This window comes from Mirounga leonina, unplaced genomic scaffold (assembly GCF_011800145.1).
Source record: "Mirounga leonina isolate KUSES-001 unplaced genomic scaffold, KU_Mleo_1.0 Mir_117, whole genome shotgun sequence".
In the NCBI taxonomy this organism is placed as follows: Eukaryota; Metazoa; Chordata; class Mammalia; order Carnivora; family Phocidae; genus Mirounga; species Mirounga leonina.
This window is the reverse complement of record NW_023270274.1, coordinates 6,464,344-6,490,038: the sequence shown is the minus strand read 5'-3', so window position 1 is coordinate 6,490,038 and position 25,695 is coordinate 6,464,344. Positions and strand designations below refer to the sequence as shown.

General features: G+C 45.8%; 1 protein-coding gene across 1 annotated transcript in view; it reads right to left on the bottom strand.

Moving 5' to 3' along the window:
• LOC118007274 (arf-GAP with SH3 domain, ANK repeat and PH domain-containing protein 2-like) overlaps nucleotides 1-25,695 on the bottom strand; it is a 119,253-nt gene that overhangs the window by 50,754 nt on the left and 42,804 nt on the right. The window contains 6 exon segments of the mRNA XM_035000258.1: nucleotides 4,411-4,497; nucleotides 4,792-4,867; nucleotides 12,033-12,118; nucleotides 16,292-16,421; nucleotides 20,276-20,325; nucleotides 22,023-22,097. Coding sequence (XP_034856149.1) covers nucleotides 4,411-4,497; nucleotides 4,792-4,867; nucleotides 12,033-12,118; nucleotides 16,292-16,421; nucleotides 20,276-20,325; nucleotides 22,023-22,097 — 504 coding nt within the window.

Below are 25,695 nucleotides of genomic sequence, written 5' to 3'. Positions count from 1 at the left end.
GGTCAGTCTAGGTTGGGGTGTGACGGCTCCTAAATCAGAGTGGGGAAGAGGGTCAAGGGGGCAGAAGGGCAACCTATCAGAGACAACAGCACAAAGAGCCATTGCTGTTCAACCAACAAGTGGTGGGAATTAGGTATTTTTTGGTTCACTATGGTTCTTCAGCATCTAGGAGCACAGTATCTGTTGAATGAACGAACAAACTAGAACCTGTTTATCAAGACAATGTGTGAAGTGCTTTATAGAGACTATCCTCTAGATCTCATAACAACTCTCTGAGGTGGCAGTATCATTCCTATTTTACAGATGAAGAGACCAAGGCATGGAGAGATCAGGTAACTTGCTCCACGCCATCCTAGTAGGAAGTGAAGACCTACGATTAATTCATGCTCTTCTGCTCTGCTAGACAGTTACCCAGGCAAATTTTCCATCCTGGACAGAAGCTGGCCCACCTACCCCACCTGCTGGGACTCTACTAACTCTGAATCATCCTCCAAACCCTCATTCCCAACGTACTAACCCGCCTAGCACATATACCCATCTCCCACACAGGGGAGACACCCTTTCTGGGAGCTGACCTCCACTGGAGCGCTCATCACACTGTATCCCAATTTTCTGACCCTACTACCAGGCTGTGAGCCCTTTAAGAGGTGAAAACTGTATCTATCTTACTCTGTCTGTGCAGTGCCTGGTCTAGAGTAACTGCTAAGAAAATGGGGGTTGAGGGGCGCCTGGGTGGCGTAATCAGTTGAGCGTTTTGGCTCAGATCACGATCTCACTATCGTGAGTTGGAGCCCCGCATCAGGCTCTGTGTTCAGTGGGGAGTCTGCTTCAGATTCCCTCTCCCTCTCCCTCTCCCTCCTGACATGCTCGCTCTCTCTCATAAATAAATAAAATCTTTAAAAAAACAGAAAGAAAGAGAAAAAGAAAATGGGAGTTGAATGTGTGACTCAATGAACAAGTCTTCCATGAAGGGCGAACTGAAGGCCAGTCAGGCCACTGGGAGCTTGGCAGAAGAGACAAGGAAGTGAACACCTGGCCAGAGGGTTGTGATTAAGGCCAGATTTAGGCATGATAAGATACACAAGCCTAGACCAGAAAAGCCAGAGTCGGAAGAGAATTATCGCTGTCACGGACCTCTGCTCCCTGGACAGCACATACTATTCAAACACATTCCTACCAGACAGGGACACTTGAAAAGTGGGGAGCACTGGAGCACCTGGGTGGCTCAGTCGGGTAAGTGTCTGCCTTCAGCTCAGGTTGTGATCACAGGGTCCTGGGATCAAGCCCTGCATCGGGCTCCCTGCTCAGCAGGGAGTCTGCTTCTCCCTCTGCCACTCCCCCCTGCTTGTGCTTGCCCTCCCTCAAGTAAATAAGTAAAATCTTAAAAAAAGAGAGAGAGAAAAAGAAAAGGGAGGAGCATAAAGCTGACATGAAGAGAGACCACACTTGAGATGTCCAAAGTGGGAAAATCATTGTGGTTTCAGCACTCAAGCCTACCAACACCTGCTCCCAGAGGCTGAGTCCTCCCGCTAGAGGCACGAGTCTGGGTTCTCAACAGCGAACGGCAGAGAACCCACATGCCAACAATGAGGTTTTGGCAGAGAATCTGCCAGCACTGCAATGGGATCTGTCCCACAGGACTCTACTGAGATGGGACGTACATGGGATGGGGAAGCAGGAGAAGGCTCATGCAAGAATGAGCAGTATTGGAGGGCTTTAACTTTGCCAGATGTTAAAACTATGGTGCATATATAGTAGTCACCGCACCGTTTAATTCTTCTATAAGTCTGAAAAAATTCATAATAAAAGTGGAAAAATCAAATATCAGAATCTTTGTTACAGACAGCAGAAATATCAAAAATACAAAACGCCAGTGAGGTATGGGGGCACTGGGATCATAATGGCACAGTCTCCCTCCCAAAACGTAGCTACAGGGTGACAAAGAGAAGCAGCCCAAAGCCGCCATATGCAAGAGCCACATTCTTCACTTAGACCAAATGACTGATGTTTGAGATTTACAGGAAGGAAATAGGACAGTGGCTCACACCAATCATCAATGCAGTTTCCTTGGGGCACGTTACCTAATTTTTATGAAATGAAATTATGTAGTCGCTTAACCAACTAAGCCACCTAGGCACCCCGTGAATTGAAATTAGGTAGTAAGAATTTTTGTAAATGTTAAATAAAAATTATCCACACCTTCAGCTAAGTCAGAGAGAGAATCCAAAAAAAAAGGGAATGAGAGTGCCCAACGTTCAATTCTTGCTGTAACTGGAAGAGACGGAACCCTAATCATAAAAAGTATTTAATAATATATAAAATTCCACTTATGCACATTTGCTTCCTACTGACAACTGTGTTCAGAGATCAACCACTCTATGGAATACCATCATCAAAAAGCAATGCAGAGCGTAATACAACATCCAGTATGACACAATCACGAGCAAGAAACTGGAGAGTTCCGTATTTGGGCAGAAAGCCAAAGAGGAGCAGTAAAGAAGGTTCTTATGATCCCTCTGTGCAGTTGTGGGCAGCTGGGCTGGGTGTCAATAAAAGCACACAAACACAACAAACCATAAAGACTTCTGGTCTGTGCTGGTAGATTTGTTATATTTTTCTGCAAAGCTATAAATAACCAGCTGACAACAGCCAGTTTTCCCAAACCTCCTAATTCTGCACAGCTAAAGTAAACGGGGCCTTTGCACTGCGCCCAGAGGACCACTCAACTGCAGACTCTGCTCTCCTTTATTATAAGCCTGAGCTTAGCTTCGTGGGTTTGATACTCCTTTTCAGACAAGAGCGGCTCTCAACCACTCCCAGACCTGCGCTGGGGAGCTGGCTGCTTTGTCGGCATTGGGGCTCCTACACCTACCACCACCTCTTCTAGTTAAACCTAAGCCCCTGTTTTCTCCATACTCCAAGTTCTTTTTCTCCTTCTTTTCTGCTTATCATCCACATTTGGGAATATCAAAGCGTCAGGATCTATATTCTCCAGACTGGGAGGAAGCCACTATCCCGTGGGTAATTTCAAGCACTCACATATGACCTCAATCTGCCAATCTCTCACTTAGCTGACCCACGTTTACCAAAAACCTAGTAAACGAGCAATATGGTCCTACAATGTCATGGCTGGTGAGGCCCAGAAGGCAGGAGGGCAAACTCAAGCTGCCAAGGTCTAGCTAGAGAAAAAGCATCTGTGCACTTGAAGACACAGCCAATAACCCATAAGGAGTATGTCCTGATTGAAGTAACTGGAACTCAGATCATTGGGGCTGGGGTGAGCAGAGGCAGGGCTGTGGGTGGTTGAGAAGGACATGAAGAATTCAGCTAGGCAGCAGGAGGGGAGGGAGGGCATGAGTCGCTCTGCTTCCACAAAGGGACAACAGCAAATGTATAAACCATAAACTTGGAAATTTTCCTTTCAGTAATATTTGAGAATCCAAATTCTTTACCCTTTAATAAAACCCAGAGAAAGGGTTAAAATTTAAAATGCTACTGGCCATTAATGTATGCACGGAAGAAACTAATTTAAGTTCATGAAGAAAGCATGCAAAACTCTCCAATTTATTAAAATACTGAACTACTTACTCTCCTAGACTTCGGTCACAAAGGTAAATGCATTTGGGAGAGAAAGAACAATATTCAGTTATAGTACAGGAACTCAAAACTGAGCATACCAAACTGCAGTGAACTTCATGCTCTATTAAGTAGTTTAATAGTTATTTATCTAAAATCTATTAATTATACATTTAAATACATTCCTTTATGTACAAGGAAGGGGGTTATGTTTAAGTTCACATTATAATATCCACCCTGTAGTAAACAGATCATAGAATTACCTTAAAAATGTACTTTTTAGTATTTTTTTAAAAGCCTCCAAAACAAATTGTCACTGTGGATGTGTCAGCATGCAGAAAAGGGATTACAGGAAAGACATGATGCCAGAGAAACTAAGGTCTCCTGCTCGTCGAAATGCAGCTGGAGGAGACTCTAGTTCCCCATGTTTTACAGAGCACGATCTCAGGGCTGGAGGATGCAGGTGGCCACCTGGTATGGGGCCACAGAAACCACAAAGTTCCAGGTAGAAAATCAATGGCATAAATACCGAGTATCTACGTAACAGAGATTTTGAGAGCTACTCATCTACGACCAGAGAGCACTAAAAGGGTTTATATGCTACCATGAAGGCCAGGTCTCCAGTAAATGCCTCCCCCCTTGAAATAAACAGATCTTAAAAAGATGGTTTCATAAGACCAAACTTAAGGAGCAAACCAAATGCTTGGTGCTGGCCTGATACAGCCCCAGGGTGAACTGTGAGCTCCTAGAGGACCTGAATGTAGCATTCTTCTGTCCCAAAGCCTCTGAGACCCAGGTATACAAGTGCAATCTTTCAAAATTAAATCCCCTCACCTCTTTCTGTTCAACCTGCAATGCTGATTTCAAAATATCTCGAAGCTGTATCAGTTGCCTTCTTTCTTCATCCTGGGCCTGTTTGATCTTTAAAAAACAAAACAAAGAAGAGAGAAGCAGGGCTGAGGTACAGTGAGGTTCTGGGAGTTCGTAGGGCATCGCCTCAACAAATGCCTCCCCTACCAGATCCCCCCCCCCGCCAGCCACAACAGAGGACGGCCACGGGGACTCCATCCTCCACGGGGCCCCACCAGGCTGTCAGCTTCTGGCGCACGCAGCATGCAAACACGGGATCATACAGAAGCCATGCTTAAATCAAAGCATTTGTTTCATAAAAACTGTTTTGACACTCATGTGGGAGAGAAGCCACTAGCTGCTTACTGTGTGAAGGTCTGTTGAAAGTGTCTCAATGGAAGGCTTGAGGCTCTCAACTGCTTTCAGTCCATCCTGGAAAAAACTAAGAGGAAAAAGAAGACACAGATAGGGTTTCATAAAAGAGGAAAGAGTTCTATTACATGGAGAAAATACTTCTTTAAAGGAAAGTGAGTGAAATCATGACACAATTCCTGGGGGAAAACACTGTGTGAACCAAACTTTAAAATATCAGGCAAACAAAGAATAAAATGACACTGAAAACCGCAAGAAGTGACAGAAAAGGAACTGCAATAAGCCTAAGTGTTTATAATTGCTCTTGACCCATATGATAGGAGCCCTAAATTTTCAGTGTATAATGGGAAGCAGGCCCCTACTGACAAAAGGCAGTGAAGGCTCTGGTTCAGGAATGGAAAAGTCTGAGCTCAGAAAAGCATGGGGTGCAAGTAAGAACAATACACTAAAAAATCTTCCCAGTCAACAGCTAAGTGGAAAAGAGAAGGCAGAAAAAAACAAAGCGAGCTTGATGCAGGTGAATGGCCATGCCCCATCTGCAGAGTAAGGAAATGTGGTTGGAGAACTTGAGATCAAATATCAAAAGGAAACTTTTTTTTTTCCAAAGCCCAGAACTCAATGCTTGTGAAGTTGTTTATAGTAAGTGATGCAGGAACTATAAGAGAAGCTAGACAGATTTCCCTGCAGCAACAGCGGGTTGATGCTGAGCATTGCCCCGAAGCATGCTGTACAACCCTTTTGAGAGGAATGAAGAAAACGCTTCCCCGTAAGCTCAGGGCAGAGTTCAAAACGTAACAAGGGCTGTTATGCCTATGTGATTTGGCCTCTGCCTAGGTCTCCAAGCTTCAAGTAGCATCATTCACCCCCTTTCATTCACTAGATTCCAGAGCTAGCAGCCTTCTGTCAATGGCCATCAGACCTTTCCTGCCTCAGGCCCTTTGCATATGCTATTTCTGTTTTCTAAAGAGTTCTCCCTGCAGATATCTTCTGTTTTGCCTGGATTATTCCCACCCACTCTTCAAATTTTAAGTTAACTACCACTTTGTTAGTGAGGCTTCCGTGACCCCTTACTTTAAAAGAAGTCTCCTTGCTATATTCTCTCAGAGCACTGTCTCTTGCTTCAAAACCCTTAGCACAACTACCCTTACGTAGTCATTAGTGTGATTATTTAAAATATACCCACCCTCCCTTAGATCCAAAGTTCTAGGAGGGTAAGGACACGGTATCCACAAAACCAGGCACATTTCAAGCACACACTATTTGTTGAATGAAAACGTAAGTTAATGAAGGAAGGAAGGAGTCTCCAACTTCAGCCAGGTAACTGGAAGGAGATGATCTTCAAAATGTGATCTGGGTCTCCCATGTGTTCATGGGAGGTGATGTTAATCACCTCAGCCAGGGTCCTGTGGGACTTTCCCACGTGAAGTATATAAGGAACAGAAGGGGCTGTGAGAGCAACGAAGCATGACACTGAATGCAGTAATTCCAAGGAGGAAGGAAGAGGGAAATATACACACAGGATGTGGGTTCTGAACCATTACTAGCCAGGCATTAGGAATCACAGAAGCTGCGCTATGAGAATGGTCTAACCTTAATGTTTAGATATATGCGTAATTCTTTATTTTATGTTTTCATCCCTACATTTTACCTAACGCTTTTTTTCTGAACATGGAATAACTCCTGATACGGCAACAGTGACTTCTCCAGGGCTGTGTCCACTGTCGGGGCAGGAAGGCCTGGTCTTAGGCACCTTCGGGCCCTCCGCTCGCGGCATGATGAGCAGCACAGGGCAGGTGCTTTCCAACCACACAGGACATGTGGAGGTACAGACACAGGCATGAGAAACTGAGCTGCTCCCCTCTCGTGCTGAGCTCATCTCGTTCTCACGATCTGCTTCAGTTACATTATTTCTTTACAGAACTATTTCCTTAATCCCTTCAAATTCTCGTGAAATAGGTAGGAAAGAGAGAAAGAAGAGGGACCAAGAGAGGGGGAGAGAACACCAGGGTGAGGAGTCGGAAGAGCACCGCAGGAGACTGGTCCCGCACGGAGAGCCGGCGCACGGCTCTGGGAATCTCTGCTTTGTGCCAAGAGCCCTGCCGCGGGGCAAGTACTCAGGCGTTTCTCGTCGCAGTCACCACCATCAGCGTGACGCTGGGCAGGGCACTCGGAATAACGATACCAATTTGGGTTTGAGATTTGGTTTTTATCTTCATAATCACATAGCTGGTCTTAACCATCTACCTAGAACACCTCCTCCTCTGATTGTCAAACTGCCCATCTTCCTGTACCTTCCGTTTTGTTTTTAGAGGTGGGAAGGGGGAGAGGGAGAGAGAGAATCTTAAGCAGACTCCACACTCAGCGCAGAGTTGGGCGCGGGGCTTGATCTCATGACCCTGAGATCATGACCTGAGCCAAAATCAAGAGTTGGACGCTTAAGTGACTGAGCCATCCAGGCACCCACGTACCCTCCTTTTTGAGGCATGTTTTGGCACCTAGGTATACCCTCCCTGGCCTCAGGGAAAGTTTCAAAGAAAGGGGCTCTGTCCCTGCTTTGCTGTCACCACCGTGACATTTCTTTCCCTTTACTTTTTAAGATTTTATTTTATTTTTAAAATTTTTTTATTCTTATGTTAATCCCCATACATTACATCATTAGTTTTAGATGTAGTGTTCCATGATTCATTGTTTGTGCGTAACACCCAGTGCTCCATGCAGAATGTGCCCTCCTCAATACCCATCACCAGGCTAACCCAACCTCCCAACCCCCTCCCCTCTAGAACCCTCAGTTTGTTTTTCAGAGTCCATCGTCTCTCATGGTTCGTCTACCCCTCCGATTTCCCCCTCTTCATTCTTCCCCTCCTGCTACCTTCTTCTTTTTTTTTTTTTTTTCTCTTAACATATATTGCATTATTTGTTTCAGAGGTACAGATCTGGGATTCAACAGTCTTGCACAATTCACAGCGCTTACCAGAGCACATACCCTCCCCAGTGTCTATCACCCAGTCACCCCATCCCTCCCACCCCACCCCCCACTCCAGCAACCCTCAGTTTGTTTCCTGAGATTAAGAATTCCTCCTATCAGTGAGGTCATATGATACATGTTTTTCTCTGTTTGACTTATTTAAGATTTTATTTTTAAGTAATCTCTATACCCAATGTGGGGCTCAAACTCACAACCCCGAGATGGACAGTCACATGCTCTACCAACTGAGCCGGTAAGGTGCCCCATCACTGTGACATTTTTTTTTCCTTTTTTAAAAAGATTTTATTTATTAGAGAGAGAGAATGAGCGGGGGAGGGGGAGGGCAGAGAGAGCAGACTCCCTGCTGAGCAGGAAGCCCAATGTGAGGCTCAATCCCAGAACCCCGAGATCATGACCTGAGCCCAAGGCAGATGCTTAACTAACTAAACGACCCAGTTGCCCCCACTGTAGCATTTCTAAGTACAAACCCTGTACATTTTTCTTAGGTTGAACCAGTAACACTTTCCCAAGCTTCAATCAAACAATGTTTACCATCAATATTACTAAATATCAGTTTTGTTTTTTATTAAATGTTTTCTACCCAGCCTGACCAAACTCCCAAGCCTTTAAAATGCACCCACTGAGATTCAATCTTCAAGCTCCCACCAAGCAGGGTGGCCTCTCCCTCCGGCTATAGGCTTTATAAGAGCACCCCATTCTCATGGCCCGAGCCCTGCCTGCCCTCTGCACCCTGGCCCTGTGTCTCATTCAACGCCGTATCCCAAATACATCAGGCAACAGTTGGTCATTGTGGTTCTCAGCAGGTAACTGCTCAAAGAACAAGTCAATTCAACATTCATCACCACTATTTAGAACATAGCTGTTTTTGTTTTATTATTGTTTTAGAGACTGCCCTATTTCTAGATTCCATTAGAGAGTAAGAGCCTCAACCTTCAGCAGCAAAGGCTAATAAGACAGATTTTCAGGGTATTCCAGGAACCAGGCAGAGATGCAACTTCTTTCTTTAAATGAAATAAAAAACAAAGAACATGAAGTACTCTTCAAGAACACTGAAAGTAAAAAGCAAATATGAATAAAAAGCAAAATAATACATATCTAGGCAGTTCTAAGGGTGAACACCCAAACATGGCTCCCAGAGTCTAGTCTACACCCAGAGGCCTCTTCATACCTGCAGAGAATAGCAGCGTGTGAGAACGGGCACTGGCCGAGCAGGCTGCCCCTGCCCCTCAGGGCCCAGCACTCCTCTGGGGTGAGGACGGGAGACTGGGAATGTTAACTGGGGAACATGAAGGAGCTACAAGAACCAACAATGTACAGCCACATGGTCCTTTGTCCAACGGCTGAGTCACTCCAGCTCTGCAGTTTATCCCCCAGAATGTGAATTAGAAATAGAAAAGTCAAAGCTGTGCAAGTGATTTGAAGAGCATGCAGCATGCACACACACACACACACAGACACATACACAGACACACACACAGGAAGTAATGGAAGATTCATCGTTTTTAAAGGTTACTGAGCTCATGCCCATAAAAGGCCAACTAGTTCACTTTTCCACAAGTGGTCTGTTGCTACCCAACGGATCAGTTTGGGCAAAATAAAGAGAAAAAAGGAAATCCCAGAATAGCTTCTTAAAAATAAAATATTAGCAAGGAAGCGACCCACTTCCTAATCTGCCTCACATAAGGTTACAAGGATAACTACCGAAGAAGTAATTTGCATGTTAATCACAAAGTTACGGTTCTGAGTCTCTATAAAATAGTTCATCTTGAAAATTCTACAAATTAGGGGTTTTTTTCCATCCTCTGAGACTCTTTTTTCCAAGCTTGGAGCTCTTCTTTTAACCTAGGATGAACCACACAGCACAGCGTCTTTTGCTGCTGGACCTCAGCTGCTTCGCAGACGCACGGTCACGAGCACCATATTAATTCCAAGGCTGAGCTAAGTTCAATAGTGCAACTCACCACTGCAACCATGTGCCAGGTACATGCACCATGCACTGCACATTAAACAAATAATATCATGGCCCCTTTCCTTAAAGGAGATGCAGTTTGGTGAGAGACATAACGCAGTATGAAAGATGCCATTCTGTAGATAAACAGCTGGTATAGTGATAATGCAGAAGGAAGAGAAGTAATTCCAGCCAGGGAAGACCGGGCGAGTTCAAAGGAGCAGTAGGTAGGTCTCAGGGATGACCAGAGCTAGGGAAAGGCACAAAGGGAGCGTTGGGACATTCTAGCAAAGGGAGCAGCATGTGCAGAGGCACATCAGTGTGCGGCATGGCCTGTCTGGGGAAAAGCGACAGACAGGTGGGGCATTCAACCTCCAAGGATTTCTCACATCAGTCACACCATCTGCTGGCTTTGTCACCAGTCTAGGCCAAGACCTCACTGGCCCTGGATGGTGCAGGAACAGGACTGTGTGCCTAAGTGATCACCCATACCCACTCTTGTTTGTCCCTTATTAAAACAGAGAATGGAACCAAGAAGTCTCCCCAGGTGTTTCCCATCGACTCTGCTCTCGCTCCATCCATCACACTGTTTCACCTGTTCATAGCCACACCCGCTCCCTAAAACTGTTACGTATTTTCTTCTGTGTTTACTATTTATCCACCCCGTCAGAACTGAAGGTTCATGAGTAAGAAGTATCACCAGAACCTCAAATAGTGCCTGGCACATAGTAGGAGCTCAATATTTGCTGAATGAATCTCCTGCTTAAAACTTTTGCGAGCTCCCTGATACACTTAGAATAAAATCTAAAACCCTTCACAGGGCTCCTAAGGCCATCCACGTCTCTCGTTTTTCCATCCGGTTTCATGTCACACTACCCTCCCCCACTCACTCATTATGCTTATGTCACACTGGGCTTTTTCCTGCCTCGAGATCTTGACTTTGCCTGGAATGTTCTTTCCCTACTCCTTCTCTGCTAGATCCTTTAGATCTCAGAATACATGTCTCCTCAAAGAGGCCTGCAGCTAGTTCAGAAAGTATTTGAATATCTACTATGGACTAGGTACTGTGTCTGGTGGCTGGAGAATACAAGAAACAGAAAAAAAAAAGGAAGAAAAATCCTGTGTCTGCCCTCAATCTAAATCAGGTCCTTCTATTCTTTGTTAGATTCCATCACTTCCGAACACGTTTCAAATGTGCAATCATAAACCCATTGCTTCAGCCCACTTGCCTAGCTGATTCGAGCAGGAACAATGTCTGTGATTGACATTCCTTTATCTCCAGCATCCAGCACAGTGCCGGACACAGGGCACCTGCTCAGCAAGCGACAGATGAGCCAGGGGCTGGTGTGTGTTAGGGCTGAGGGTCAGGCAGAAGTGAGAGGGGGCGCGAGCGAGCAAGTGAGCGAGCGAGGCATGATGAGGGTCAGGCTATGCAGGGCTCACACGCTGGCCAAGCTGACTATGTGAGGCAGACCCAAACACGGAAGCCTCTCCTTCTCTACCATATTCAGCCTCCTTAGCTCAGCACTGTCACTTGCTTTATAGGATAAATAATATATCGGGATGCCTGGGTGGCTCAGTCGGTTGGGCGTCTACCTTCAGCTCAGGTCATGATCTTGAGGTCCTGGGATCGAACTCTGCATCAGCCAGGAGTCTGCTTCTCCCTCTCCCTCTGCCCTTGCTCCTGCTTATGCTCTCTCTCTCAAATAAATAAAATCTTTAAAAATATACATATATGAAATTTAATATACTGCCTTAACCCCAACTAATTTCTTGCAAACAAAAACCATCTGTGAATCATGTGTTAGATCAAACCAGTCTGTCCCTCTGAAAAAAGGGTAAAAATAAATACATCTGATAACTACTATAGATTGTTGTTTATTGAAAAAGATTCTTTAACCACAGAATTTGCCCTTTTAAAGTGTACAATTCAGTGGTTTTAGTATATTCACAAAATCGTGCAATCATCAGCACCGTCTCATTCCAGAATATTTTCACTACCCCAATCAGCAGTAATTCCCTACTCCTCCTAAGTCCTGGCAATCACTCATCTGTAGATTTGCTTATTCCTGATCTTCCGAGTAAATAAAATCCTACAGAATTTGGCCTTTTGTGTCTGGCTTCTTCCACTTAACATGTTTTTTCAAGGTTCACCGTGTTATAATGGGTGTTAGTACTTCATGCCTTTTACAACAGAGTTTTAAAGGAGTGTTTATTTTCCTTGATACAATACTATATTATCTACCAGAAGTTGCCATAAAAACAGCTGAAATAACATCACAACAAAGAAAAAGAACTTACTTGCACTGGGCATGAAAATATTTGATCAGATTCTGAAGTAAATCCACTCCCTTTTTAATCTTAATTTCATTGACCTTCAGCAGATACTGTTAAAAAAAACACAAAAGGGTATGTCAGACCCAGAACACGAGCTTCTGAGCACAGATCATTTTCTCTACTTCTCCGACATCTTTCGCTAAGGGTAGAGGTCATGGCAGGTGCCGAGCATTTTCTGAAACACCAGAACTGAACATTTCTCTGTTTGGTGCCAAATGAATTATCCAACATCCAGGTAATTAAACATTTAACTTTAGGTGCCAAAAACTCCTAGTAGTAAGATGCTGGATCTTAACCTGCTAGAGGAAATTTTCTTCGAGCTGCACAAAGAAGGCAGATGGTTAAAGTGAATGGGCTCTTTCTGTCCACATCTTTCTGCACCCCCCATCCCTTCTCTGGGCAGGTCATCGTCTGCAACACTAACTGCCAGTGTTTTGTAGTTGAGACTCTTATCACCACATCTCTAAACCTGGCACTGAAAAAAAATGTGATTGTTATAAAAACCAAATTTTAAGCTGAAATGAACGAAAGGCATTTTTAACTTGGAGAATTCAGGAATGACCACTAAAATATCAGGAAGTCCCAGGAATCTACAAAACCAGCCTCAGGAAATACATTTGTTCTTTGCTAAAGGTTTACAGAACAAAAGACCCCATAAATTCCCTGTTCCCTCCACCGTCAGGACATGGCATAAAGAACTCTGAGGACATGTCATCTCTGAGACTGGATGCCCCCGAAAGAGCGGCCACCACTGCTGACCACACAGGCTTCTCAGCCATAACCTGGGAAGCTCACATTCAAGCCAGAAGTCCAGCCGGAGAGAGGAAGCTGCTACAAAATCAACTACAAAATCTCCTTTTCCTACACCAAGCACCTTTATGTGTTCTCCTTCCTTCGGTCTGATATTTATTCACTGTTAACTGAATAAGATGCCTGGCAATGTCAAAATGGCTAAGTGGTTAATAAGATGCTTCTCTGTGACTTAAGTCAAAACTTAAAACGTGTGGACCTTTTGACATAGAACTTCTACTTACAGGAACTTACTCTCTAAGAAGATAATCATAAAAGTTTACAAAGATGAATAGAAAACAAGGTTCAGTGCGGACTTGTTTGTAAAAGTAACAAATGGCAACCCAAATGTAATGAATGGAAAATTAAAGTAGGGTTCAGCCACACACAAAAATTGCTATGTAGCCATGAAGCCAATAAAGCAGAGACTTTCCGGCACCAAAGGATGCCCAAAAGACATACAAGTGAGTCAAAACAATCAGGTTACAAAGCACCAGTAGAGAACGATCCTGTTTATACAAATTATTTTTATGAAGGTACACGGAGGGATATATGAAAGATGGTAAAGTACTTATCTTCTGGTGAGTAAAATTTGGGGTGATTTTTAATTTCATATATATAGACTAATTTTTAAAAGTATATTTTTATAATCACAGAAAAACAACAGGATCTCTCATACATTCCCCACACACAGATGCTCTGTATTACCTATTTATTACACCACACTGAATTTCTCTACAAAATTCGTTTTGAAGAAAAAGTTCCACAATTTAAAATAAACACCTGAAAGCCATTCTTCTAGATTAGATCTTGGGCATCTAAAATTTTAAACACCTAAACAATGGCAAGCATTTATGAAACTTGAGGGCTTCAGTGTGAGGAACTGGCTGAACAATTTTACCATGATTAACTACAGCAATCTATTCACTTTGAGATGTCAGATTCTGGGGGGACTGCTTTTCAAACGTTCCTCCTTCCCCCACGGAGAGCCCTTTCCAGCCCACTTCTGTTTGGCCCACATGTACATCCTTCATTGGATGTGTCCTCCTCTGGAGACTCCAGCCCTGCTTCTGCACACATCATGCTAACTGCTGGATCTGCTAGGCTCAGCACACATGGGGCCCCAAACCTCCCCAGGGGGCTGGCCTAGCAGGTGTGCTGAAAGCCATCATCTAGACAGTACATTTGCAATATAATAAACTATTTCACCAGTGCACAGGATGCATTCACCTAGACCTGGAGGGGAAAGGTAACTGGTGTTGGGTGCATAGCACAGAAAGCAATGCAGCGCCCCTCACCTCAAAGATACACTAATTTTCACAATTCACTAAACGTTTTTAAATCTTTTTTTTTTTTTTAAAGATTTTATTTATTTATTTGACAGAGAGAGACACAGTGAGAGAGGAGCACAGGCAGGGGGAGTGGAGGGGGGAGAGGCAGGCTTCCCGCCGAGCGGGGAGCCCAATGCGGGGCTCGATCCCAGAACGCTGGGATCATGACCTGAGCCGAAGGCAGGCGCTTAACGACCGAGCCACCGAGGCAGCCCCACTAAACGTTTTTAAACAAGCAGTCTTTTGCAGAGTTTAAGCAAATGTGTTTCCTCCTTACTAGCCAAAAAAAAGAGCATAACCTGAACACAACATACACACGCACACCTGTTCCAAACCCATTCTTTGTAAAATATCTACTTAATTTACCCCAATTAAACAGAAATAATACCTAGTATTTGCGTAACAAACAGCAATTTCCTATGCCATCTCACACCCTCTGGGCTGATTCCTGGGACACTGTGTGAAATTGGCCAGACAGGCATTGTTACATATGAGGTCTGTTTACAAAACAACATGTATCTAAAAACATCCACTCTCCTCTCTACAGTAAGACTTGGAGCTTAGTTAACTTTCCAAATATTCACTTAATGAAAAAAAAAATAGCAAAGGAAGAACAAAGGAACAAAGACGACATGAGACATAAAAAAAAAAAAAAAAGACAGCAGACATTAATCCAACCACATCAATAGCAACATCAAATGTGAATGGATTAAACAATCCCATCAAAAGGCAGAGACTGTCAGACTAGATTTAAAACACACTGTCTACAGGAAACACACTTTAGATTCTCTGACACACACAGGGTGAAAAAGAAATTCCATGCAAACAGAAATGAAGAGAGCTGGAGTGGCCATACTAATGTCAGGTTAATATCCTATCCTTGATCCTGGGACTGGTTCTGCTCCACTGACCACTTAAGAGATGGAATAAAAACTCATTTAAATATACTCCTAAAATAGACATTTCTACAAGCTAAACTCCCGCTGCAATTAACAAACATTCTGAAGTCAGAAAGTGCCGCGTGGCTCAGCTTTGCTGTTGACCGCTCCCAGGGAACGAGAGCAGGCTGAGCCAGTTTCAGTAGCTGTCACAATCATCCCCGCACACTCCGCACATCGAAAGCTGAAGTCTGCACAGGCTCGGCACATGCACCGTCAAGCTCAAGGGGCTTCACGGCCACTGCCGGGAGGGCGAACCCTCAGGCAGAGCTTGGCATGGTGTCCAGAGGCCTTTTTTACAACGACCCACAAGCAAGGCATAACAAGGCTGGAAGCAAAGGCCTTCATGACTCGTTTCTGGTATTTTGCACCCCTCAGCTTCCAGCAGGGACATGTCCCAGAGCATCAGTGCTGCCATTTCCCTCCCCATCCCCAAAGGCAAGGGCTCAGGCTGCAGAACGGAGCGGAGCAGAGGAGCTCCCCAGGGCCTCCTGCCTTGATGAGTGAATTCGGTGCAAGCACTTCAGAGGCAGGTGGCTTGGCTTCCACAGTATGTAGTGCGCTCGCTCTCCCCCCCTCCCTCACTCAGAGACCCACAGGGGACCAGCTGCAGGTTTTTCCAGCTGACTTCTCCCTGGCCCTCCTCATGGCTTCCACTGCTATAATGGGAACCCAGATACCTCATTAAAAAACACTAATGGAGAGTATTTTAGTAATGTACCTGTGAGAGGTGAGTCTGGGTATGTGTATGAGGCCAGAGAGGATGTTTCTTTAGATTCTTCCCTACTTTTAATTAATGGTTGGGGTTAGATTCAGCTCATTCCACCCTCCAAGAGACTCAGCCTCCCCTAGTAAGAGAAATTGGGACAAATGGAGTCCACTAATGCATTGCTGTGATGTCTGAAGCCTCTGGGAAGCATGCACTCTCCAGAGGAGTTCACATGCCAGTGAAGGCAGGCTGCCTGCAGCCCACCACCTGGAACCCACCACCCCCTGGAACCTGCACTTCACCCTTCCCAACCCTGGCACCCCCGGCGCTCACCCTGCACATCTGTAGCTGCAGCCCGCACCCCCGGGGCTCACCTCGCGCACCCGTAGCTGCAGCCCACACCCCCGAGGCTCACCTCGCGCACCCATAGCTGCAGCCCACACCCCTGGGGCTCACCTCGCACATCTGTAGCTGGAAAAGCCGCCGCTCCTTCTCCATCTCTTCAGCAATTTCAGCCCCGCTGATTTCAGTGCGAATCATTCCATGCAGTTTGGCATGCTCCTTCTTCTCTTTTTCAATTTTGGTTCTACAGGTGAAAAAAGCAAGGATAATTTGAGATGCCTCGGCACGGCACTCCAGACAAGACAGGCTTGCAGGGATCCCATTACCCAGCCTGCAACACAAACGTGCATGAGTCTTCTGCAAACAAGACAGCCTCTTATTTATTTTTATTAATTTTATTATGTTAGTCACCATTACATTACATCATTCGTTTTTGATGTAGTGTTCCATGATTCATTGTTTGCGTGTAACACCCAGTGCTCCATGCAGAACGTGCCCTCTTTAATACCCATAACCAGGCTAACCCATCCCCCCACCCCCGTCCCCTCTAGAACCCTCAATTTGTTTCTCAGAGTCCATAGTCTCTCATGGTTCATCTCGCCCTCCGATACCCCCCCTTCATTTTTCCCCTCCCTGCTATTTTTTTTTTTAACATATAATGTATTGTTTCAGAGGTACAGGTCTGTGATTGATCAGTCTTACACAATTCACAGCACTCACCATAGCACATACCCTCCCCACTGTGATCACCCAGGCACCCCATCCTTCCCACCCCCCACCACTCCAGCAACCCTCAGCTTGTTTCCTGAGATTAAGAATTCCTCATATCAGGGGTGCCTGGGTGGCTCAGTCGTTAAGCGCCTGCCTTCGGCTCAGGTCATGATCCCAGGGTCCTGGGATCGAGCCCCGCATCGGGCTCCCTGCTCAGCGGGAAGCCTGCTTCTCCCTCTCCCTCTCCCCCTGCTTGTGTTCCCTCTCTGTGTCTCTCTCTGTCAAATAAATAAATAAAATCTTTAAAAAAAAAAAAAAAGAATTCCTCATATCAGTGAGATCATATGGTACTTGTCTTTCTCTGACTTATTTTGCTTAGCATAATACCCTCTAGTTCCATCCACGTCATTGCAAATGCCAAGATTTTGGGGTTTTTTGATGGCTGCATAATATTCCATTGTATATATATATATCACACCTTCTTTATCCATTCATCTGTTGATGAACGTCTTGGCTCTTTCCACAGTTTGGCTATTGTGGACATTGCTGCTATAAACATCGGAGTGCACATACCCCTTCAGATCCCTACATTTGTATCTTTGGGGTAAATACCCAGTAGTGCAATTGCTGGATCGTATGGTAGCTCTATTTTCAACTTTTTGAGGAACCTCCATACTGTTTTCCAGAGTGGCTGCACCAGCTTGCATTCCCACCAACAGCGTAGGAGGGTTCCCCTTTCTCCGCATCCCCGCCAACGTTTGTTGTTTCCTGACTTGTTAATTTTAGCCATTCTGACTGGTGTGAGGTGGTATCTCATTGAAGTTTTGATTTGGATTTCCCTGATGCCGAGTGATGCTGAGCACTTTTTCATGTGTCTTCTTTGGAAAAATGTTCATGTCTTCTGTCCATTTCTTGATTGGATTATTTGTTCTTTGGGTGTTGAGCTTGGTAAGTTCTTTATAGATCTTGGATACTAGCCCTTTATCTGATATGTCATTTTCAAATATCTTCTCCCATTCTGTCAGTTGTCTTTTGGTTTTGTTGACTGTTTCCTTTGCTGGCAAAAGCTTTTTATCGTGATGAAGTCCCAATAGTTCATTTTGGCCCTTGCTTCCCTTGCCTTTGGCGATGTTTCTAGGAAGAAGTTGCTGTGGCTGAGGTCGAAGATGTTGCTGCCTGTGTTCTCCTTTAGGATTTGGATGGACTCCTGCCTCACATTTAGGTCTTTCAACCACTTTGAGTCTATTTTTGTGTGTGGTGTAAGGAAATGGTCCAGTTTCATACAAGACAGCCTCTTAACTTACTGGAAAGGAAAATACAATTTGGTCATAAGAATGTCAAATTTGACCCTTTTTGTTGAGTACTGGTTCAAGAAATCCTTTCCTAAGCACCTACTTTGTGCCAGATTTGGGTCAGAAGAGGCAAAGTCTGCTCACGCCTCAAAGGTTTCCTTCAGGGCACACTTTGTCTGTCTGTGTGTCCCCTGAGCAGCACAAAAGGGGGCTGCAGGCAGGAGACTCCCTCCCTCCTCCACTTTCTCCCTGCCCCTCACCACCCGCCTCCTGGCCGAATGAGGTCTTGCCAGGGCTCTGCCTTGACTGGGACAGTGCTCATTGTTGCAGAACAAATCTCAAGCATAAATGGTGAAAGAGTTATTTTTAAAACTTATCTGAGAATTATCTGAAGCTTTCAACACTCTCAAATTCTGGGATTTTGTGAGTAATTCTGTCTTCACTCTATCTATGTATATCCTGATTTTACAGAATTTGATCTCATTCTCCTTTCGGAACCAGAAGACTCTCTCTGGCAACCCTCTTCAAAACCCCCTTTGTGCCCCCGGTTCGGTAATACACAGAAGCGTCTCCTTGGAGGCACCCGAGGGTGGAAGCAACAGCAGCTGAATGGAAAGCCACCTCCTGGCTCTGGCTCAATGACCCTCTCTCACTAGCTGACCAGCAGCAAAGCACCAAGTCTTGGCTTCCTGTCTACAAAGATCCTTTCCCTGTCGAGTGCACTGCATGGGTGTGCAGAGGAAGGATGCTAAGGGCCAGCAGCTTCTCTGGTTGGACAGACCTTCAAGGTACTCTAACACAATCTGTGCTTATATGTGAATGTATGCCATCAGTGAAATCCAGATTTTGGGGATCCAGGCAACTCTGAGTATGGAAATTTGGGTATGGAAATTTAAGATTTCCAGGAGGGGACAAATGTTAAAGGTTTGGTATTCCTGAGTTTGAGCTTTGTGATCCTTCACCCAAGGCTGGTTTTATTTTATTTTATTTTTTTAAAGATTTTATTTATTTATTTGTCAGAGAGAGAGAGAGAGTGCGCGTGTGCACAAGCTGGGGGAGCGGCAGGCAGAGGGAGAAGCAGGCTCCCCACGGAGCAAGAAGCTGGATGCAGAATTTGATCCCAGGACCCCAGGATCATGATCTGAGCTATTAACTGACTGAGCCACCCAGGCGTCCCCCAAGGCTGGTTTTAAAAACAAAACACACACACATCCCAAGTCCAATTACTTAGAGCTACATCTGGAACAGCTTTCTTCTTAACACCTCTCACTTTACCAGATGGCTTCATGTTAAAGTTTCTATTTCCACTCAGAAAACTCTACATTGTTACCCACTGCACAGTAATTACAAAGCAAACATGAGACATTTAAAAATATTTTCTCTCAAGTATTTACAGTAATTGAAACCACTGTCCCCACAATCACCAGCCCAATCCCAGCGAGCTGAACCCTCCCATGCTGGGAAGGAGAGACTGTGATCCGAAATGTGCCCATGACTGACATGGGCCAGGAGCAGTCCCATCTTCAGTGGAAACCGACTGAGCCTTCTTCATGTTCTTACGGCAGATGAAGCGATCGAATAAGGCTAGCGTGGGGTGCCTCTTTTCTCTCTCTACGCCAAGGGACTGGTGTTTTAGGGAAATTCAGACACAGAGCTACAAGCAGGCGGCTCTTGCAAATCACCAGGAAGATGAAGTCTGAAAACTGTGTTGTCGTAGTAAACGGTGACAAAGTGGGGAAAGCGTTTGTTTGTTTGTTTGTTTGTTTGTTTTCAAAAAAAAGGGAAAGAAACACCGGTCGACGAAACCTGGCCTTGATGTCCTTCAACGAGCTTTCTTGAAAATAACATTCTGTAACCATTACGACATCACAGAAAAGGGACCAGGAAAAACTCGTTTGAAGAGGTCCACGGCACCACTGAAATTTAGACACCGAGTGTGAAAGCATCTGGCGTCGTAATGAACCACAGCAACACAGGTTTAAGTGAATTCTTCCCTGGCTGAAGGTTTATTTAGAAAATACCTTCAAGCAATAAAAGCTCAATTTAAAATTAAGATCTCAAATTACCTACATTTTAAAAAAATGGAAACACTCACATTTTTGTTTCATAGTCCTTCCAAGCTTTATCAAAAGGCTTTTTCAGATCCTGTAAACAGAGAGGCATAAATTAAACAGAACCAATATTAACTTCTGGGCAAGACAACTTACTTATTCCTAGACTAGTCCTGAAAGGAGCATTAGTTTCTGTAATAAATGATGTATACAATTCCATGAAAAATAAAGAACTTAGAGCTCAGGCTTTGAATGCGACTAGCAGCTACGCCACATGCACACAGAACAAGTGGAAAATCCCAGCACACACGCACTGCCCAGCTACAGTGAGTAGGAACTCACGGCTCGTGGTGTGTGACCTATACTCCACCCAGAGAAACACCTCATCTGCAAGAGTTTTAGTACCTCTCTCTACAAAAAAAAAAAAAAAAAAAGATTCTGACTTTTTCAATGAATAGGAGAATGTCCCCTGAGAGATGTAACCCTGATTTGGGCCCAGCAAAAACGATATCAAAGCCATTCACCTTCTTCTGAGGTCTCCTGATTCCACTCTTCTATCTAGAACTTAGGACCTCCTACACTCTGATAAAGCCTGGCTCAAAGCATACTGAGCCACCGGAAAATTCTATCCAGTGGTTTCCCCCATTTATGTTCCCTTTAACAGGGTTCTTTTGTAAGAAAGAACCTCCTTTGGGGGGCTTATTTTTTATTTTTTGGCTCTTCACTGGCCTTATTATGACAAGGCCGAAGCTCCTAGCCCAGCATCTAAGGCCTTCCATGAACTTGGAAGCCTCATCTCCCACTCCTGCACCTCCCCAGACTCAGGGCATCAAACCATACAAAAAGCCTCAAGAGCAGCACCCTGTCACGCTTCTCCCTACCTGCATGTGTGTCCCTCTGCCTCGTGTGCCCTGCCCTCCCATTCTGCTGGCTAACTTGAGTTGGCTGATGTGTTCTCTAGGACCCTGGTCCGGGACGACGAGGAATGTTCCTCAGTGTCCTAACGGCTCGCGAGGCCCAGTGCTCCCTGCCCCAACAGCCCTGGCATGCTCTGGGAAGGAAATACTGAGAGGTCTCTGCAGAGGTCACAGAGATTGGCCAGCCTGGGCTTCCAGATGAGCCAGACGTGACTGGGAATCACGTGCAGATCCAATCAGAGAATTTGATCTAAGAACTGGGGCACAATCATCTGTCTTTCAGATCACACATCTGTTCGTGCCACCGACATGCAGAAGCGGCTATTGCTCGGCATCTGGTACAGATACCGCTCGAGCTGACTTCCTCACTCACATGTTCATGAAACAATTCACAGCAAGGCGCTTCCTGAACAGTGAACGTCCTTCGGAGGACAGAAAAAGAAAGTCCGTTTGAGCCTTACTGGTGCAGATTCTCCTGCCGGGAAACTACATCCTAGCAAGGACCCTTTGGCCAGTGGTCAGCCAGCGACACGCCGGCCAGAAAACCACACTTCCCTGCACAGGCTCCCCTGCTCAACCGACAGAGCGCGAAAACCATTCACAGGCTTCAAGAGAGCTGCTTCTTTCCCTTCCCACCCTCCTCCCCTTCCCACATTTACAGCACCAACAAGGTGGCCAGAAGGGCCTTGGGGCACCATCGGTAGGACTGAAAGGTGGTGCCAACGTAGCAGATCAAGGGAACCTGAGGCAGCAAGAAGCCATCATGCCATCCAGGAGGAAGGCATGTGTGTGCCGTGCCCCGACAGGCCAGCATGACCGTGACTCTACGTCCCCCAGTGACTGTTCCCAGTGAGCTGGGTGGTCGATGGCTTACCCCTTTCACTCCTTTCAGGTCTCCTTTCAGCAAACTGTCCAGGGGGAAGGAGATGATGTTGTTCATATTCTGAATCTAAAAAGCAAACAAAATTCTTATTCGATGTCTTTTTTTTAAAGATTTTATTTATTTATTTGACTGAGAGAGAGAGAGCAAGAGCCGGAACACAAGCAGGGGGAGTGGAGAGGGAGAAGCAGGCTTCCTGCGGAGCAGGGAGCCTGATGCAGGACTCGATCCCAGGACCCTGGGATCATGACCTGAGCCGAAGGCAGACGCTTAACCGACTGAGCCACACAGGCGTCCCTCAATGTCCTTTTTAATCTGAAGTACGGACAGCAAGATCTTAGAGAACACCTGGTAATAATTAACCTCCCCTGAAAACCTGGCCGGCACGAGCAGGACAGCCTTATTCATTCCTATGCTCCTTGTGGTGGTCGTACCTTGCCAATAAAAACATAACTCTCAGAAAGTCTGTATTTCTCTATTCTTCACAACAATAACAGCCTTCTATTAAACTATTTAGTTTGTGAGAAGATCATCATTATGACAAAGAAAAATTATTTCAAAACAATCACTGACAGAACCACTTTAAAGATACCGAATAGAATTCACAAACACACACTTCCTGCTCTCACTCACAGCTCCAATGTTCTGGGCTACGCTTCACTGAAGTCTCAGGGCCCACAGACCCCAATCTCCCCAGAAAAGCCCCCCCACAGGGGAACTCAGAATGAAGAAGAGAATCTCTTCTTCTTGGTGAATGTGTAGGAGCCAATGTTCAGAGAGAGGAAGAGAAATGAGTGTGTGTGTTGCATGTGTTGTGTGTGTGAGGTGTGGGGTGTATGTGGGACGTGTGGTGTGTGTGTGTGTGTTGCTGGAAAAGGAGAAAAATGAGAGAAGGGGGGGAGGGAGGTCTTGAGCTGCTCTGTTCTTCTCCCTGAAGCAAGAAGGCCAGGGACGGAGGCTTAGCACATTGTCACCACGGATTAACTTGACTAGAACCAAACCCTCCGGACACACACTCAGAGCACACTCACGGCAAGCACGGCTGCCCCTGCTGGCCTCAAATGTGGGAAGCTAAGACACCAAGCTTCAGTTGGGGACAGTCAGGTACTGGCTCCCTGTGTTCTGAGGCCCATGCAGTCCCTCCCCGGCAATCAGCTGAGGATCTACCTTCTCCTCGCCCCGGCTTAGCGCACCGCTGCCGTGAGTCAACACGCATGCCAGCTGGCAATGCTGGGGCCTTGGGGCACACGTCACTTTGGGGTACACACACCTAGATTATGGGCCCATAAAAGAGGAGCGACAAGTAAGGACTCTGGAACCATGTGCATTTATTCTTACCACTGAGCAGAGGAAATTTTTAATTTTAGTAGAATTACCTTGAATAGGAAAACCAACTCTAGGCACAATTTTCCAGGCAACATGGGATCCGATTTTCGTGTACTATTTGGCATATGAAACCTCAAAATGGGAGGGACAAACGGACTAGAAAAATCCCTGCAGAGGTGACAACCCTGCACCCAGCCACCAACCGTGCCAAATACACAGCCGACTCACGACCGTCCTTTCAGAAATGCCTTCTTTGGGTAACATTTGTCCGAGGCTTCCACAACTCAACGTTTGTCACGTACCTGGCAGCCCTCCAAGGCACACTGTAATCAGCAGGGACTTGCGAGGATTAGCCTGAAGAGTTAGATTTTTAAACACCGAGAAGCGGAGTTTAAGGCGAGGTCTTCCGATGACTGGAAGGAACAGTGGCAAACAAAGGGCCGTGCTGGTGAATCATCTCTAATGCAAACACACCTGGCTTGCACTGTAAACCGAGGCAGGAGGGAATCCGAGGGCAGACTGCCACACGCCTGTCTCCTTCCACACCTCCACCCCCCGCCAGGACACCTGCTGGCAACTACACGCCCAAGCCCGCTGCCACCGCAACCCCACCCGGCTGCCCCCGGCAGGTCCCTCCCGCCGGGCTCCGCTCTGCTCCGCCTTGCGGACCAGTTGCTCACCCACGAACTCCCCACTTGCCATTCTTGCCGCCATGTTCCTGGATGGGTCTCTCTGCCCCTTTTCTGGACTGAGGCTCCTGGCCACCGGCCCCTGCTCTCTGCCTGACCCACCCCCTCCTCTGCAGCACTGTCGGATTCATCTGGGGTGGTGTCCCTGATAAAGGTTAAACCGACTCCTGCCCTTGGGACCCTCCATGGTCCAACCCCCTTCGCCACTTTTCATCTTTATATCTGGCCAAGTGGAAGTCCTTGCTGTTCTCTGCTTGTGCTCAGTCTGCTCTACCCTGCTGAGTGTCCTCCCAATTCCCTCCCCCAAAAGCCTTCCCATCCATCAGGCTTTCCCCAGATGCTACCTTCTCCATTAACATCCCCCCAGCTGCCAGGAGGAAGTGATCCCTCCCTTCTAAATCCTCCAATGTGTATATATTTTTAATTTCTTCAGGCACTTGACAGGTCCTACCCTGCTTCACCTCAGCAGTCTCACATCATACATCCTAAAGGACAGCTTTAAGTGCACTTCATTTTATATTCTCCGTGGCACCTAGCACAGGGCTTGGCCCAGAGCAGGTGCTTGAGAAACACGGACTGAGTAAATCAATATACTGAAGTATTTTTCTGAGCATCTAATACATAAGAGACAGACTCTAGAGATATATTGATACCTTTAAACTAAACGTCATAGAGCAAATGTATATGTGAATTCATTATTCTGTTCATCATGTATTTATTGAGCATGTATTTTATAGGCAGCAACTAGCTGGCTACAAAGATAAAAACACAATGCCTGCCATCTCAAGAGGAAGAATAAAGAAATACACACCAAGAATTGAACACAGAAAGTCTAAGACATAGCACATGCAGCGTATTTTACTCTGTACAGACACCAGTGGCTCCTTGTGGAGAGAGACAATGACCGGCTCTGGGCAGCCGGGAGGGCCAACCTGTGCTTGGGCAAGAGGGGCCTGTCCCAGTTACTGAGCCTCGTGACACTGCCCATCCATCCACACAGTCACAAAGAGCCATGGCTAAGAGTCAAAGGCACAGATCAATTTGCTCCCGAACGTTGCCTAGAGAGGAGCCAACACAGAGCCATCTTGGACGAGCAAGTGCAAGAAAGGGCAGCAAACACAGCCTGAAGGGGGAACATCAGAGCTGCCCAGGGTGGTCCCAAGGGCAGGAGTCGGTTTAACCTTTATCAAGGCACCAGCACAACTCAATCATACAGTGGGTGGGGGGGAAAAAAGAACAAGGTGCTTACAGATTAAAAATCTTATTACTAGAAAGAAGTCTAGTGGGTTTGTTACAAGAGGCATGTTTAGTAAGTAGCAGTGTATATGGATGGATGAGTGAGGAAAACAAGATTCTCTACAGCAGGGGGAAAGAACGCACAATTCGGTTTATAAATCTATTTTAAGACTATTTGTTATTTAATTCAAACAAGAAAGTAGGTACTGATAGACAGGTGTTACGTCCAGGAGAGGTAAACTAAGCTTTGGTATTTAGAGTGAAACAGTAAAGTCGGAAACTGACAGCTATCCGTCGGGCTGGCTTGCTCTCAGTCTCGATGCCGTGGATGGGCCACAGCCTACTGTAACCAGGACAGGACACAGCCACGATGCCGTGGATGGGCCCACGGCCCACTGTGACCAGGACAGGACACA